At 38.0% G+C, this 17,787-nt stretch overlaps 2 protein-coding genes across 9 annotated transcripts in view; one reads left to right on the plus strand and one right to left on the minus strand.

The window, feature by feature from the left end:
- Positions 1 to 275: 275 nt before the first annotated feature.
- Positions 276 to 8,987, minus strand: LOC114480267 (uncharacterized protein C4orf54 homolog). Of its 8 annotated transcripts, XR_003676075.1 has the most exons (4): positions 8,331 to 8,981; positions 6,138 to 8,206; positions 647 to 735; positions 276 to 526 (listed from the first exon to the last, which is right to left on the minus strand). XR_003676075.1 is itself a non-coding variant. In XM_028474247.1 (3 exons), the coding sequence occupies exons 1-3, from the start codon at positions 8,865 to 8,867 to the stop codon at positions 462 to 464; spliced, it is 267 nt and encodes an 88-aa protein (XP_028330048.1). In that variant the 5' UTR covers positions 8,868 to 8,987; the 3' UTR covers positions 276 to 461. The 8 variants fall into 8 exon arrangements, 5 of the variants coding, with proteins under 5 accessions (XP_028330048.1, XP_028330045.1, XP_028330043.1 ...); XR_003676074.1 differs by having other exon boundaries at positions 276 to 518; positions 6,138 to 8,981; XR_003676073.1 differs by having other exon boundaries at positions 6,138 to 8,981.
- A 3,344-nt stretch (positions 8,988 to 12,331) lies between these two features.
- The window catches only part of trmt10a (tRNA methyltransferase 10A), a 29,179-nt gene continuing 23,723 nt past the window's right edge, over positions 12,332 to 17,787 (plus strand). The window contains exons 1-2 of the mRNA XM_028474248.1: positions 12,332 to 12,885; positions 16,419 to 16,584. Coding sequence (XP_028330049.1) covers positions 12,728 to 12,885; positions 16,419 to 16,584 — 324 coding nt within the window. The 5' untranslated portion in view covers positions 12,332 to 12,727. The remainder of the gene's footprint in view (positions 12,886 to 16,418; positions 16,585 to 17,787) is intronic.

A 17,787-nucleotide genomic window follows, 5' to 3' on the forward strand; every position in this document is an offset into this window, starting at 1 on the left:
CTTTTACCACTTTCGTTTTAACTTTTGTTGTCAGCACTTTAATTTAAATTCTCGTCACAAATCAATCACTAAATAAAGGGTCACTGATGAAATTTTTTTAGTTTAAGTTATTGTAATTATTACTCGCTGCTGGTCAGTCGTCCCTTCATCAGACAAGCGTCTGATGCGTCTGTGGCTTCCATACTTCCACCATTATACCATTTTGTGACTGAATAATGGTTTTGTGAAGTGTTTTAAATAAGTAAAAGCATTTTGCTATAGTCAAACCACTACACTGATAAATATCTGATATGGCATTTTTTTTTTGTCCTTTGTTCTTGAGACATGAAATGTTTTTAAAAGGCTGGGTGTTTGAGCATTGATGCAGGAGCAGGGGTGAAGGTGGCGGAAGCATTAAGATCTTCTAGATAATGTTCTGCAGCACACTGTAGAATGAGTGGTGAATGGTGGGAATCTGAGGGTCAGACAGAAGCAGGCAGGTCTGAAGCCAGAAGAAGTCGAGAGAAGACGAGCCACGACTGCAGTGCTAAGTGAAGACAGGACACCATGAGACACTAACCACAATACTATCTTCACATTCACCAGAAAAACATCTTTGGAGAAAAAGAGAATGCATCAATGTATGACCTCAAACCAACAAACTCACCCACTCTGAACAGGACTGAAATACACACTGAGGGTTGGACAGGAGAACGTAGAAAGGAGCAGGAACGAGAAAAGACGTGGAGGTTAGAGCTTTGGAAAACACGAGACAAGAAAAATAATCTGTGAGCAAGAAGGCGGGAAACACACAGAGTACACTAAATGAATCAAATACAGATACTGTGTGTTATGGTTTACTGGTTACTAACTAGTTCTCGTGATGGTCATGGGTTGAAGCTGTGACAGGACTCGCTTTCTGTTGAGGTTTTGTTTCAAATGATCAGTCTATTTGGGTTCATTGGGTTGTCCCTTATGTACTACATCCCCAGTCTTCTCTGTGTGTAAGTGCAGAGATTAAAGCTGCAGTATGTAGAATCATGAGACTTGCATAGAAACAACTACACTCACCCTCCCCTCCCTGTTTCGAAACCAATCTTCCCTTACCGGTCTCCTCGTGAACGCGCACAACTGTGCGGCTCTTAGTGACTCTTTTCTCAATAGAGAGTAGTGACAAATGTAGGGACTTTATCTTGTGGTGTGAGATTAACATGAATGCATGTAGCACTCTCTAGTTCCCTCCCTGAGCAGCAGCTGCTGATGAGAGCTGTTTTCAATTTTTCAAAGTCAACAAAATGTTTTGCCGACGTGCCAATTGGAAGAACTTTTTGAAAAATCCTTGATTTTGGGAGGGGCTCTTGGAGCAGTTAAGACATGGCCAGTCTTTACTGTAAAATCTACAAAGAACCATTAATATTCTACTAACTACTTAATACCTCTCTATTCGCAATTGCCCCTTTTATTTAACGGGGCGGGGCCAATGGTTTATGTTGTACAGTAAGTACAGAGCCGTTTAGAGAGAAAGTTGCGGCAACTCCGTTCACTCCAATGGTCCGTTTTTTTTTTTTTTTTTACAGCAATGGAAGCTCCTATGGAGCCCAATGAAGCGAGAGCGGAGTAGACAGTTTGTGATGCACTTTTGAACGGTAAGACGTTGAAATAATCATATTGGATATTATTATTATCAGTATTATTAACTAAATATTAATTGATTAATAATACATTATTAACATATGATGGTGAACTGTATAAATATTGTAAATCAATGCAGTTATTGACGACAAATGACCTAAAATCCCAGTTATGTCACTTGGAATCAATGGATTCTAAGGAACTATTTGCCCAGTGTGCTGGTTTACTGGATCTTTTTCAGAAGGCAGAGCGTTCAACTATCAGGCTTCCCACCTTCCATTTCAGGACAGAGGAAGAGAATGAAATAGGGCTGGATACCGTTTAAAATTAGTCAATACTGGCACCTCCATTTGATACCGATTCTTGAACAATACTTTATTCGATACCGATTTTATTTAATCAATTTTGAATTACAGTACTTTTAATTAGTCAGACCACGATCATTTTTATTTCAATGTAAAATGAATGTGAGAAAAGATAAGTGAATTTCTCTCACACATTTCATTTTCATTTGACTTATTTTATTCCCCCTATTGTAACCTTAACCGTATTTTTATATTGTATTTTTATTACTTATCTTTTTGTTGTTTTACTGTTTTAAGAATTCTATTTTTCTTATTAGTTTTAATTGTGTTTATCCCTGTTAATCATTGCCGTTCCTCAGAGGGAGCCCTCTGCACTGGGAGCTGGATCGGCCCACGTGTGCATTGGTTTGTGAGACAAACGTAATGCAACAACGTAACGTGACAAGTATGACAAATAGGAGGAAATAAAAATAGAAACTGTTTTAGTATTAATTCATTATTGAAACCAGAATGTTTACATTGATTGAATAGATTTTTACAATTTTTTCATTTTTAAATAAAAACCTATTGAAATTATGAAAAAGTATTTTTTTGACAAACTAAGTGTTGTAGTGTGATCAACAGAACTCCTTTGATGGTTGGATAGAGTTATGCCATTATTAAACAGTAAATTAAAGTGAAATTATTCAATTGTATTACTAATAAAAATCCGTGGACATTAAAAAGTATTTTTGATCAAACCAAGAGTTAAACTATGATCAGCTGGAGACAAGGGAAGGCTGCAGCGATTGTGGTGACACTGCAGTGAATATCAATAAGTTATTAGACATTCTTGTAGCATCTGTTTTTATGTCTCATTACTGCCCCCGTAGAGGATGGTGGTGCTCTAGATCAGTGATTCCCAACTAGGGGTACTTCAACACACCTCGGCGGGTACACAGAAACATTTGTCAATTTATTTTTCTAAAATTATGAGATAAATTTACGCATGCTCACAGACATTTTCCTTATCTATCGATAATACATTGTGGCACAACTCTTTCAAATACATAAAAAAAGGTGAAGATCAACACCTAAAATGGTCAAAATATCAGAAAAATATGAGTGAAGCTTTCAGACGAGTCTTCTGAGACAAATGAACAAAATAAAGGGGTACTCGCCTTAAGACAGAAAAGATAAGGGGTACATTGGACAAAAAAGGCTGGGAAACACTGCTCTAGACACATGTGGATTGGCAGCTCTGTCTGTGAATCTGAGCGAAGCTGCGTTACGTTTGTCTCAAAAATACATGCACACGCAGGCCGATCCACAAACACACTTTGCTCAACCCACATGCACAATTGAAGATTTACACATTATCATTCATGATGAATACACACACATACATGAGAACACGTGTAAATTGTGGATATATTTGTGGATCTGAAAAACACTTGTGAAAATCTAAAAAACGTGAAAATCATGGATGTATTTGTGTATCTGTAAAACATGTGAAAATTATGGATCTATTTGTGAATATTTTTGAGACAAATCTCTCCCTGTAAATCTTTACCCATACTACATGATTGGAATTATAGTAGCAGGCATGCTGCTGATTGGAGCTGGCAGCTTTCTGACCTATCGCAAAGTCTGTATTACATTGGCAACTGTTTTGGAAAGGCTGCCAGTCATTTCTGATGGATGGGGCAGGGCTCTCAACACTCAGACTCATGTGATGAATGATCTCAAAAGCAAGCAGGAGCTGCTTTTGGATCGTTTACGTGGAATGTAAACCAACTTGGAGAAGTTGAGTGCCCGGCTTCCAAGTTAAGGCCACGTTATTGGATTAATGCAGAGAGAGCCGGGACACAAGGCCTGAATCGAAAACACAATGCTTATCTTTTTTTGGCTCCCAAAGTGGGCTATCCAAGGCTGTCTCATCTATCTAATACTAGGAAGTTTCTGTAGACAGACGCTCCGTTCCCATCACTGATGATGATGTCTGTACGTTACAGACCCTGGCCGTGTGCACAAAGTGTATATGACAATACAGTAGTGAATCTCAATCAATTTATTTATTTTTAAAATGTATTTTAAATAGGACTATAGGCTGATAGGTTAAATAAAAAAAATTCACAGCACCCCCTGTTCAAAATGACTACCAACGGCCCTGCCTAGAAGTCTTATTTGGGGAGAGTAAACACAACCTTTTGACAATATATATGCAGAAATAATCATGCTTGCATATACCCCAATCTTTCAAAGACTAATACATTGTTAACTTTCTAAATAAAAGTGGAAATTACAAAATGTTTTCACTGTATCACTCATTAGAGTTGAGCGTCTCATTCATTGAATGGAATGATGAGCCCCAAAAATAGACTGACCCAGCTGTCAAGTTGTTGATGTACAGCAGCAGCTGAGCTTTTTTCATTTACACACACTTCAAATCCATATTTTGTGACATGAAATTTGCTTGGTGAAAATCTAACTGGCCCAATTCCAATATTCAATTTGTAATTATGAAGCACATTTATCCACAAAGAGCACAAACACATGGAGTTTCAGAAACTACAGTACTGTAATATTAGCTCAATGGCAGGATTGACAGTCATTGTAACTCATATAGACCCTTTCTATTGCTCTGATCAGCACCAATGTGTTGAATTGGATCAAAAATGTCCTTAATAACGGGTTGTGTGCCATGGGCTTTTAAGATGGCTGTAATCAAAACCTCTTGATACTCTTGATTCAAATGATTTACCCAATATCACATCTTCCCTTACAAAAAATTTGGAATTGGAAGTCAATTACGTATGTGACTGTCTAAAGGGGAGAGTGTTCAGTCTGGTTTTAGAATCTAACATAGCACAGACTAAGGAATGCTTTCAGTTCTTGTTCTCTTACTGCAGCCTTCGATACATTTGATCACGGTTTACTGCTGCAAAGACTAGAAAGTGCTAATTATGTTAAAGGAACAGCACTAGGTTGTTTAAATCCAATTTACGGAACCCAATTGGGGTGGTAATGTTGAAGGGTCCAATCCCTGGCTGCGTGACACGCATCTCATCAGAAAACTGTGTAAAGACAGACACAGCTTTGAATCAGGAATTGACTCTGCAGGGAGTTCAAAAACAGTGATGCATCATATAACCACACATTATTTGTATTATATAATCAAGAATGCACATTTTTCTCAAGAGCTCCGTGTTATATATTTTACTCAAACTTAACCATACTTGAAAAGCGAAAAGCCTATAACAGTATTTAACTAATGCTAATTTAATATCGTCTTGACTTTTGGTGTATGTTTTCATTCACACATGTAGTAATGACCCTTTCTCTGTTTAGAAGCAGCAGTACTCGAGGCAAAGCAATAACATGAGTAGGAGTCAAAAAGCTGTGGTTTTATTAAACAGTATATTTGTCAATTAGTCTAATCTCTTTCTTTAACATATTAAATGTGGGCACACAGTGGTGTAGTAGTTGGCACATCTGCCTCACAGACTTGCCTCACTTTGTGTGGAGTTTGCATGTTATCCGACCTTATGCTTGTATATGTTTTTTCAGGGTACTCCGTTTTCCTCCCACCATCCAAAAACATTAGGATGAGTGGAGTCTCTAGATTGTCTTATAGATTGTCATATATTGAACACATATTGAGTGAATGAGAGTGTGAGTGGTTGTGTGTATGTTTGCCCTGAGATGGACTGGTGCACTATCCAGGGTGTACCCCCACCCAACACCCGATGACAGCTGGGACAGGCACCAACAGAACCCCATGACCCTGAACGAGAGCAAGCGGGTCAGGAAATTTTGCTTCTAGAAAAGCAAGAAAGCAAAAATTCTGAGGAATTTCTCATTGATAGTTGTATTTGTTATAATATCCTTAGCTGTTATTTTGTACATATTTCACTACATTTATTGTGAATACTTTTTACCGTTTTATTATTTTCTTATTACCTGCCACAAAGAAGTCATATTTTCACTGGTGTTTTTTATTTTTTTTATTTGTTTGTTAGCAGAATTATGTCAAAAGTATTTTTACTTTATGGAAATTTGACAAACTTTTTAACCAAATCTTACAACATGGAAGAACATGCATTAAGTTTAGAAGGGAATCAGTTTCAAAAATCAGAAAATCAGAAAATCCACATGTTCTTAATGTAGAAATTTCAAAAAACTCGACTGATCTTTATATACCAACTACAACACCAAACAAGAGACCAGATCAGTACCTACCCGTTTGGATGGCATTCTCCTTCATTTGTGCTCCACCATGAAGCTCATAGTGGTGCCATCAAATGGCGGTGGTGCAATGATGCAGGGCCCTTGTGAGAAAGGGATGCTGACCATTGGTTGATTGACATTCAGGAAGCCGTGCTGTGGCTGAATGATGGGTGCTCTTTGTTGAGAACAAGTAAATTCCGGGGAAATCCTTGATGTCGCCATGATTAAGGGGCTCTCCACATAAACACCCTCAGCGTGCTGAGAGGTAACACTTTCCACACTCTTTGTCCCTGAAGTCACTGACATGTGGGAATGCATCAGTGGCACTGTGGGTGCTGTCATCATATATGGGTAAAACATGTATGCAGGACCAAAAGATGCAGGACTGTGACTCAAATGTGGGATAGGCATGGAGAACTGTGTCATGGGAAGCTGTGGCAAAGAAACATCCACATATTGACCAGTTTCTGGGTCAAAAAGGCGTTTGGAGGCTGGTTGTACAGGAGTGTCCACCAGGTAGTAGATTCCAGTTGAAGAATCCAGCAGCATCTTTTTCTGTGTGGCCTGAAAGGAGTCAATGTTGGGAGTAGCGGGGAGGCAATAGACCTGTGGTTGAGTGGAAACTGGTGTGCCTTGAGGCAAAGAGTGGTAAAAGTTAGCAGACGGCATGTCAGTTGAATAGAAGCCAGTCACAGGATTGGAAGGATTCTTTTTGGCGTCATCTCTGGTGCCAGGATGACTAATAGGTCCAGGGGTGAAGGTTGTGTTTGACTGGGTCGTGTCAAACACAGATGCATCATTAGAAACCTTTTCCTTTGTTCTGGTGGTGTGATTGGTCTTCATGGGTTCCCTAAAGTAGTTGTCAACTGAATCACTGCAGCTCTCTTGTGTGAATCTATGCACTTCTTTGGAATTAGCTCTTGCTTTTCTATTTACACATGTCTGAGTAGCATTTGCTGATGTGCCTAATTTGGGGGACCTCGAGCCAGTATGTTTGGAGGTAAAATCAGTTTTAGTTTCAGTAGTTGGCAGGGCTGTGATTGCAGATGTAAAAGTCTTGATGTTGGGGCTGGGGTTAAGCACGTTCTCAGTCCCTAAAGTACTTGAGGCTTGCACAAATTTAGGAATAACTCTTTCATCACAGCAAATAGAAGACTGAACTTCCTTGAATATTTGTCTTCCTTCTACTCTTCGACACTTGTCATGGTGGGTTGATTTTGAGACTGCAGATGGTGACCCGTCTTTGTTGGGATGGTAATCGTTGATTGATTTGTCAGGAACTTGGCTCACTCCCTTCCTCTCACCAACCAATGATGGCATGTGGCTCTCTGATGCGGAATGGGGCCCATCCTTTCTCTTCCATTCATTTTTTTCAAAGACATATAATTGCTCCATGGTTTTTACAGCAGCCTGAAGTTTTTCCAAAGCAAGCTGGTTCACCATTTCTGGCTGAGGTTTCTTGTCTAGTATTTCAAATTTTGTTTCTAAACCGCCTTCAGTCCTCAGTCCATTGCTGATCTCCATTTGATTATTTAACCTGGCTGCTCTTCCTGCAGTCATCTGGGATGGTGACAGCAGCAAGTCCCTAGCCATAGACTTCTCTTCTGTTGACTCAGGATATCCTGTTTGCTTTACATTTGTAGTGTTCACAGATTGACATTGAATCTCCACATGGCCAAGCACATTGTGATTTTTTAAAGATATGTTTGCCTTTTGCTCTGGGAGGCTGTCATTAAATGCCAAGGAGGGTTCCTTTTCATGGCCATTTACAGAAAACACATGATATGAACTTTTAACCAGTTTGCGCACATCTCTCACTTGGTGAATGGGGGTTTGTAACCTTCCTTTATTATCTCTAAAGTCCTTCACAATGAAATGTGGCATTTTATCCAAAGACTCACCCTTCAAAGCTGCGTTTTGTGCTTGGCTTTTGAAATCATCTGTCTTGATGAGGCTGGCTGTATTACAAGCTATATTTGGAATGCAGAGTTGAGTGGTGTTGAAAGATTCAGATTTACAGTCTCTACTGCTTGTGTTCATTTTGAATTCCAATGATTTTGATGCAGCCTCCTTGCCAAAGTCTGGAATACATAATTTGTTGTCAGATTGGATTTTCCCATCTTCATTTGGTAAAAATCCTGTACTCTGACTGAGATTTTGAAAACTTGGCACAAACAGTTGAGACATTTTATTCAGCTGGCCTACCACTGCAGGGTTGTTGTCTACTGATCTGTCTGAAGGCTGCTGCTTTTTTGTAGTTTTGTAGCTTTTCTCATCAACCGATTGAAACTGTTTCTCTTCCTCCTTCCAACATCTGAAGGTGAGGTTTTGGCTCAAAGTGTTTTCAGAAGCTTCCTGTTGACTTTTTTTAGTGTAAATCCCAGCATCATTCGAAGGCTCCAAATAATCTGCTGGTGTGGGAGCAGCTGTGACTTGACTCTGAGATTCGCTCAAGGTATCATATGATCTGCATTTCACAATGTCGCCCCATTCTTCCATACACAAAAAGGAGTAGTCGGAGCTGCTCTCAGAAAACCTGGAGTTTTGGCTGAGCAGTTCTCTGTTACCTGATCCTTGGTGGCTGTTCCTCCCCTCGTATGTAAAAGACATTGAAGACATCTGGTGTTGCTCTTTAATCTCACCTCGTTCCATTTTGCGCTCCTGCTCAAACTGCATCTTTTTAGAAATCACATTTTTGATCAGACTAGAGGCAAATACGGCTTTCTTATGTGTGTCTTCCATGGTTTTACGGAGCAGCTTGTCGCCCACTCTCTTTTGACGCTTGGCAGACTGTTGGTAACATCATATGTGGAACGTGATCCTGTGCTGTTTAGAGCAATGTTTATTTTTCTTATGGCCTTTCCCACTGATCTCACTTCTCTCTGGTTTTCTTACCGCTAGACATTCTGTTTTGATATTGAAAGAAATGTTGTTAGTGTCACATTGCATCTACCAACTACACTGTGCCTTTGACCAACTATTTAATTGTAAGTTGATTAAGATGTGGAGCATGGCAGCTGAATGTTAGCCAATGCCATACCTTTATGAGTGCAGAAACATACAAGAATGTGTGTATCTCTGTTTTTCCGATTTTTACAAGAAGCCAATAAGTCTTGATAAAAGCACTGTTGGTTAATGGAATATGTTGGAGAATTTTGATAAACTAAGACCCACAATGCTTGTTTAAATTAAGAGCTGAACAGACCAGCAGAAGGCTCTTAGACCTTTCCCACAATTTGTGGTCATAAAGAAATTCCTCAACTGCCGCTATAACGTAAAATGGTTTGCCACACGAAATCTTACCACCTACATTTCTTATGACTTTATCTATTATTTCAAATACATTTATATAATACATTTTTTTCTTTTAATGATGTTGCTATGGCCATTTTAAGCCATTTTTTATTTGTGGAGTTTTCCTGATGGACAAGTGTATCTGTCTGGCACTGAATCTCCTGCACTCTCCCTACAGCTTTGAAACACTATCATCTTGCAGTGTCACACAGATCACTATCATACAAAGTGCTGACTGGTGCTGCACAACAACAGCCGCACACATTAGCCGCTAAACCCATAGCTGAAGGGTGTGCAGTTCTAACTTTTGCACAGGGGACATTTTTCTGGTACAAAACCCAGCCAAACTTCTCTAATATTTCTTTAAAAAAAAAAGAATGTTGCAGTTTTTAATTTTGGTTAGGGCAGAATGTGACAGGATTTAATGACCATAAAATCTGTAGCAGATGAAGATGCGAGAGCGTAAAGTATTCTTTCACTTTCAATTAGTTGCTATTTAGTTAAAAGGTGGGCATGTTTATATTCATTTCTTCTGATTACCTGATGATCAAACAAACACTGTTTTCTTCTCTGTTCTGTTAGTAACTTTTGTTTAGTTTATATTATAAAATAAGAAGGTTGAATTGGTCATGCGGCACTTTGGACAAAGGCTAAATAAAATTGTAATTTGGAAAGAGGGAGGAAGACTACAGTTCAATCAGAGAAAGGAAGACATTACTGGGACAAATCAATGAATAGATTGATTGATGTGATCACCTACAGACCAGGTCAAACATTAAATATAAAAAAGAAATGTGGCAGGAAGAATATTTTCTCCATATAAAAGAGTTGATATGGGAGCAATTTACTAAGATGTTATAGGGTAGAGCAGGAAGCTACTGTACATCCTGTGATAGGAAGATCCTGTGATATGACTCCAGGGCCCAGCTCAGCTGCTGAACTTCCCTCCTTCCTGTGCATGACAGGGAACCACCTGAGGTTCCTTCCCCATTACTCAACAACCACAGCCTCCCTGTGGTACCTGCTTGTAAGGACATGCCATGGGTGTGGTCTCAGGCTAAAGTCTCAGCTAATCTCGCCACCAATGTTAGGACAATTTGACATCTCCAGCCCCTTGTGACATGTGATGCATCAGCTAAAGTGATAAGTCTGTGCTCTCTAAAGATCAGAGTGGCATGGAGAAGCACATTGCTTTTGCCACCTGTGCCCTGAGCCAGACTGAGCAGCAGCATTCTGTGGGAGTGTGAGGCAGTAGCCTGCTTCAGGACCTGAGAACACTGGTGGCTTTACTTCTAAGGCCGCTCCTGTATGGAGCTTTTATTGTAACAAAACTATTGGTGAGTAGCTCCATGCTCCTGCCCCATCCAGACTGACCACTAGGCCTAGATGACACTGCTGTTCACATGTGGGATAGGTCACAGATCTCTGAGGCCACACCGCTGGTCTGATCGCCTCCACTAGTACAATTTCAACTTACAGTTCACTCCAGACAGTCCAAGCTATATCCCAATCCTACTTAAAAATTTCAAAAAACACAAATTGATAATAACCAAGATTGGGTTACATGATTGTATGGGGTGCCAAGTGTAAAAATGTAGTATAAAAGTTTTAGCTAACAAATTTTCATTATTTATCTCACTTTTCTCATATTAAGCACATTTTCCTACATTTCACACAACACTTATCCACATATATAGAGGTTAAAAAAAGCATTAAGTCTAAATATTTAAATCTAAATCTAAATGGTATATGTTATATCTAAATGTTAAATCTATATCTAAATTTTAAATTTAAATCTAAATGTTATATGTTATATCTAAATGTTAAATCTAAGTCTAAATGTTAAATCTTATATATAAATGTTAAATCTAAATAATAAATGTTAAATGTTAAATCTAAATGTTATATATCATATCTAAATGCTTAATCTTATATCTAAATGTTAAATCTAAATCTAAATGTTGAACTTAAATGCTTTGTACATATGCTAATTGACCCCGCCCCTTGTAACCTCAACCAATACACAAGCAGAGACACACAAAACCGCTCCCACCCACCTCTTCACCAATGCTTGGCTGGGTGATATGTATGGCTGGTTCTCTCCGTGCGGCAGAGATCGAGCACGCGGTCATGGCAGGTGGACGAGCTGCCCTTCACATTACATTCTCAACACAACAGTGCATCACAGTTATTAAATTTTATTTTAATGCTGTAGTTTGTCGATGTGTGTAAATTTGATGTGACGTGCTGAGATCTCCTGATTCACATGTGGTTACAGTAGCTGAATAGATAAGGAGGTATGCTTGAAAGCCTAAGGTCTCTGAATCAAGCCCACCATGGACCACCTTTCTAATTTTGTTTTTTTGGGGATGTCTAGAAAGTTGTAAAAATGTTCATTCTGCACCCACCAGACATCGTCTCAACTTCAGGCCATCATGTTTCAGGCCATCACGTCATTTCAATGTTGGTCTGCTCAGCAGACGTATTCCAGACATCCCTAAAAAGAGATTTAACATTTACATATAAGATGTAACATTTAGACTTAGATTTAACATTTAGATATAACATATAACATTTAGATTTAAAATGTAGTTATAGATTTAACATTTAAACATAACATATACCATTTAGATTTAAATATTTAGATTTAATTTAGGTTGGTTTTTTTTGTTTTTTTTACCTCTATATATGTGGTTAAATGTTGTGTTAAATGTAGGAAAATGTGCTAAATATGAGAAAAGTGAGATAAATAATGAAAATGTGTTAGCTACAACTTTTATACTACTTTTTTACACTTGACACCCCATATGATTGAATCCAATCTCAAAATCAGTTCTTTGTTTTGAACAACCCATTGTATATTGCACTGTGTTCCCCAGGAGCTGACTTACTGTCTTGGATGTTCTTAAGGGATAATGAAAATTAAGGTATTTTACTTGACTTTAAGATCTGATCCGATCCATTAGCCAACATCTGATCTGTTACCGTGTGAAGAACTGGACCCTGGATAGTGGTTTGCTGTAGTTTAAGTGGAAAGCAATATACAGTAGTTTTAAAAGAGAGGAAGTCATTTACACTCATAACCAGTGGGTGGTAGTAATGCAACGAATTGAATCCCAACCTCCATAAAACAACACCAAAGAAGAAGAAGCCATGGTTCACGGGGGGCGCTATACATCTTAAGGTTTCCAATAAACAATAGTAGAAGAAGAAGCCACGTGAGCGTGGTCTAGGAACTTAAGTGTTAGTTTATTCAGTTCCATTCTGTAAATTAGCATCTATCTTGGCTAGTGAGGCTTTCATTGGTGATGGAAGCAGCTGTGAGCAGTCAGCCGATGCCGGACTCCTCGTCCCCTAAAGCCGGCAGCCCAACGCGGAGCTCCGAGACGGAACCAGCTTTGTCCAAAAGACAGAAGAAGAAGCTCCTCAAGCAGCAGAAATGGGAGGAAGAGAAGGATTTACGAAAGTTAGTGAGCAACTTTTATTCATTTTTGATTGTCAGAAATCACAGACTTCAAGGCACAGGCCATGATACACGTATGAAGCACATAACGACACACAACATATATTCTTACTATATATGTTGAAATTATAAACAAAGAGTAATCTGTTACTCATTTTGTGCTTTCTATATCCCATATAGATGATATGAAACGCACTTACATTTATTTTAAACGCATGCTGCTGCTGTCGCAATCATTTCTGGCCAGAATTCCAGTCTATTCATACGCAGCGCCCCTCAGTGGCCAGTTTAGGTCATGCGATAGGTGCACCACGTGACTTAAAGTTCCGTCAGTTTTATTTTAGGTCAAATTTATTTTTAGCTACCCCCTTTAACCCTTTTATTTCAAATGTTTATTTTCTTAGTATATGTATTTTTAAAGGTGAAATGTGACGTGTTAAATTTGTAAAAAAAAAAAATATGTATGACAAAAGCAGCGGGAGCGGGCTCGAGACTGTTACACAGGCTATTAATGATTAATGACAAATAAAATCAAGGTATAACAATTTGTTAACCTATAAATAAATCATGTTGTCCAATGACTCAGCACCTTCCTACTTCACCTCCTGCAACATCTACAGATCATCAACTTTCCTGCATTTGTGGCTAACCTTAAGTTTTAAATCCCTGGTAAGATAACTAAACCAATAAAAACACTATTCTGGAAGAAAATAAATATTTTAATTGTGTGGGGAACAGATTCATTTAACCACCAATGTGCTGGTTAAATATGTATGTTTTATGTGTGGCAAGAAATGAGCAATTAGCATGTGTTGGGACTAGAGATGTAACGATTAACCGTAAGGCAGTTAAAAATCGATTCATAGGTATCACGGTTGATATCGATTTTCTGAAAATTGAATCGCAGTACTTTTTTATCCACAATTGTAGGCGGCGGGCGGAGTCTGCTAATACTTTCTTTCTGGCTGCCTTCTACTCTTAAATATGTTAATAAATGATTCATTACCCCTTTAGCACCGAAAGAATATCTGTAATATTACTTGTATATCTGTAAAAGTCACGGTTTTCTATTAGCTCTGTCTGCTAGCATAGCATCTCTTCTTCACTGCAAGATATCTGCATGCCAACCAACCACTGTATTACCAGCGCCCTCTGCTGGTCCAAACAAATATGATGTAAATCAGTGCAATGATGGGTTTTTTTTTTTTTAAAGTCCAATTGTTAAGGCACAAAATACATTTTCAGTTGCACTTTTAAAAAGAAAAATAACTATTATGCAGTTTTGCATTGTTTATTATAGAACCAGAATTTAAATTAATAGGCTTCATTTTCATTTGTATTATTCCTTTATTTATTTCATTCAAGATTTATTTTTAGTTAATTTGCATTGTTTTGAATAGTTTATCAAGGAATTCTTTTGACAATGAACAATAAAAGGAAAATAGTACCGTATTTTCTAGTTTTTTTCCCAAAAAAAAAATTTGTCTACAGTCCCATTTTGTAAAATAAATCGTGAGAGAATCGTATCGTGAACCCAGTATCGTGAATCGAATCGTATCGGGAGTTGAGTGAATCGTTACATCCCTAGTTGGGACATATCGTATTGTATCATATTGTGACCTATGAATCGGGATACGAATCGTATTGCCAGAAGCCAGGCAATCCACACTCCTAGTGAGAAATTAGTGTTTTAAAGATTGTCCATGGTTTTGATACGTTTCTTCACCCTAATATTATAACGAGTCATTTAATTTGTCAGTTGGTTTTTGGTTTATATATAGAAATGAAATTAACATATAAAAAGACAATATTTAAACAATGAAAGTGAGAAGGCAGACGGTTTATTAGGAATATGTTCCTTATTAATAAAACACCAACACTGAAAAGTTAGAAAAGATACAGAATAATCTGACCTTACTCATTATGACTGCAATGTAACTAATAGAAGATATTTTTTTCCAAGTGTGTCCTAAAAATAAGAAAATTAATACTGTAGTGTTGGATCTGAACAGTTTCACATTATTTTGACTTCACCTTTTAACTTTACAATAACTTTTAATTTCATTTATTTTTCTGTCAGGCTTCTGGTTATTTTGTAATACTAATAAATCCTGCTTGTGGAATTGCTGTCAGAGAGTTGATTTAGACAGATTATTAGAAGTTATGTATGTTATATAGCCTCGGTAACATGCAGTTTTTCGGTATAATGTATTGATGGATCATTGGTAGAATTCTCGCCTCTTATGTGGGAGACCCGAGTTTGAGTCCCTGCAAATACACTTTCCTTTTTTTTGTGAATTTCCCCTCTGGGAGATCAATAAAGGTATAAATCAGTAATTTAGAAAAGTGATCAGCTCCATCTTCTCTTACTGTAACTATTAGGCTTGGGCGGTAATACTGTATATTGCGGGGTCATAAAAATAGCAACAGTATCAGTTTCAATACCGTCATGTAAAAAAAAAAGGAAATGCACTTACATAGGAGATGAAGATTGAATATTAAATATAATTTATTTAATGCCTAAACATGTGTCTATGTCCAGGAGCGCTTATGTGTAGAATTGGTTGTTGTTACGCGACAGCTCGGAGGCGAGAGATTCTCGCGACTAGATTACATTCAAATCAATGTAAATGACGCGACCTCAAGTTATCTCCCCTCAAGTGATGTGATTGGAGCGACTAGGTGGAAAGTAGATGAAAGTTTGAACTTTTCAAGCGACTTCAAGCGACAACTCTACTGTCCTTGATTGTCTGTAGAGCCGAGGCAGCAGTCCCTCCTTCCCGCTGTGAGACGGTTGTAGCGGAGGCTTCCTCAATACCAGGGATAATACCTTGAATAAGCCTATATTCTGAGTGAACTCATCCTTGATAAGTGCTGTAAACGTACAGCCGGAGAAGAAGGAAAAAGAAGCGATCAGACCTCTTTCTCTCCTGTCACTTGGCTCCGTACACACACACACAACTGCGTTCAGTAGTTTTTAATTAGTCACGGTAATATTGTATATCGTGGTAAAATAGGGAGGAGGTTTGATGGTATCAAACTTTGGATACCGCCCAAGTCTAGTAACTATAGTAGTTCACTTTATTGTTTGGCCTACTTATGCATTAATACGCAGAAGCAGCAGTTGTTCGGCAGGTGTAAACGGAGCTACGCCGCATCCGTGATGCACACTTTCATCTGTGATTCTTTGATCAAATTCATGGTCTCCTTAATAAAGCTGTGACCGCCCACTTATCTTAAACATCCACAGCCGGCTTCACTAAGCCTCGTCTCTTTATCCTGCCTCAACAAATGTGCAACCAGTTTCTTCTATAGTTTTCTTCTGCAATACCCCTCAGAAAACCCTTAGTATTTATTAAGCATACCCTCTTTATTCCTTGATAGTAAACAATGTATAAGAAGCACCAGAAGACCTTTACATTTCTTTTACATTTCCAGTGAAATATGATTGCTTTTACACATCACACACTGCTCAGTGTGTTGATGTTAAACATGAAAGAGTTGCATTGTAAAATGTTAATATTATCTCTTTTTAGAGAGAAGAGAAAGGAGAGAAAACAACAACGTCGACTGCAAAGGCAAAATCAGCCTGAGGTGGAAAGAGACAGCCAAATTAGCAGAAAACGTCCCCGTGGCTGCTTGGTACCATGCTCACTGAAAGTGGTGGTTGACTGCAGTTTTGACAGCCTCATGCTGATTAAGGTAAAGCAGCCAAGTTCATATCTATCAAGTCTCCTGTTTTGGTCAGAAATTACACTTCTTTCCCACCATCCTCCCATATTAGTATTATCCCGTAAATATTCCTTATTTTAATGTAATAATAATTAAAAGATAAATAAATAAAAACATTCCTCTGCCTTACTAAATGGAACGCTGTCACTAGCCTTGTGAGAACAGCCACCTGATATATCCTGGGTGGCAGTTCTCACGAGATTAGTGCACAGCCGGAACAAACCCGTAATTTACTAAGAAGAGAGATAGATAGATGTAAGAAGACGCTCTGGCGAAAAAAAACAAAGAACTGGTGTAAATATCTTGTAAAATGTGACAGAGAGTTTACCTTTTTAAAGAGCAGCAAAATGGGACACAGTTGCACGTTCTGTAAGATTAGTAACTGAGATTTTAGCGTCTGCCACGGGGGAAGGAACCATGTAGGTCACCATGAAAAATCAGCAAATCACAAGCGCCACAAATATACACTCCTTCCAAAAAAGTGTTAAAGAATGTAAAGTCTGCAACAAATCTATCTAATAAGTCATTAGTGAATACTAGAGACCCACATTAGTGAGCATGAGAAATGAAAAGAAATTATGTCACGAAAATAAAATGTTAATGTCTAAATTAAAGACAATCAATGTTAAATTAACAGTAAATATGCGATGTGTTGACTTTTATATGAACTGTAAGTATATTAAATAAACAAATGTGCTTCATGTACCTTTTTGTTTTCATTTAGGCTGTATATATATATATATACTGTATATATATTTTTTTTAATGTAGCCTATTTTGTATAAAAATAGTAATTTTAGGAGTTGCTGTTTTTACTTCTCAGAACAGCATGTAAAGCTCAGTTAGATGGATTAATGAGTGCGTCCTAACCCAGACCTTCCTTTAAACTAGCCACACTACAGAACTCACTCACACATGCTGTCCCTTAGAGAAGAAAAAGACAAAAATTGCAAACATTGTGCAGCTGTTTGTTAATAAATTAGCCTGTGTAGCATTTTGCATCAGCAAATTTAACCCAGAATTGTTTTTCTGGTGAGACTTTATTTGATAAAATTATTTAGATTTATATCATATATCACCATTTTGAGAAAATATATTGAGATATGAGTTTTGGTCCATATTACCCAGCCCTAGTAGGAATGTTCACAGCATTTCAATGTCAACAAAGTTCAGC

The sequence above is a fragment of the Gouania willdenowi genome, chromosome 18 (assembly GCF_900634775.1).
Source record: "Gouania willdenowi chromosome 18, fGouWil2.1, whole genome shotgun sequence".
Taxonomy (NCBI): Eukaryota; Metazoa; Chordata; class Actinopteri; order Blenniiformes; family Gobiesocidae; genus Gouania; species Gouania willdenowi.

Bases quoted from the DNA above. Each gene is read 5' to 3' on its own strand.
- LOC114480267 (XM_028474244.1), bottom strand. From the start codon at position 8,867: ATGGAAGACACACATAAGAAAGCCGTATTTGCCTCTAGTCTGATCAAA.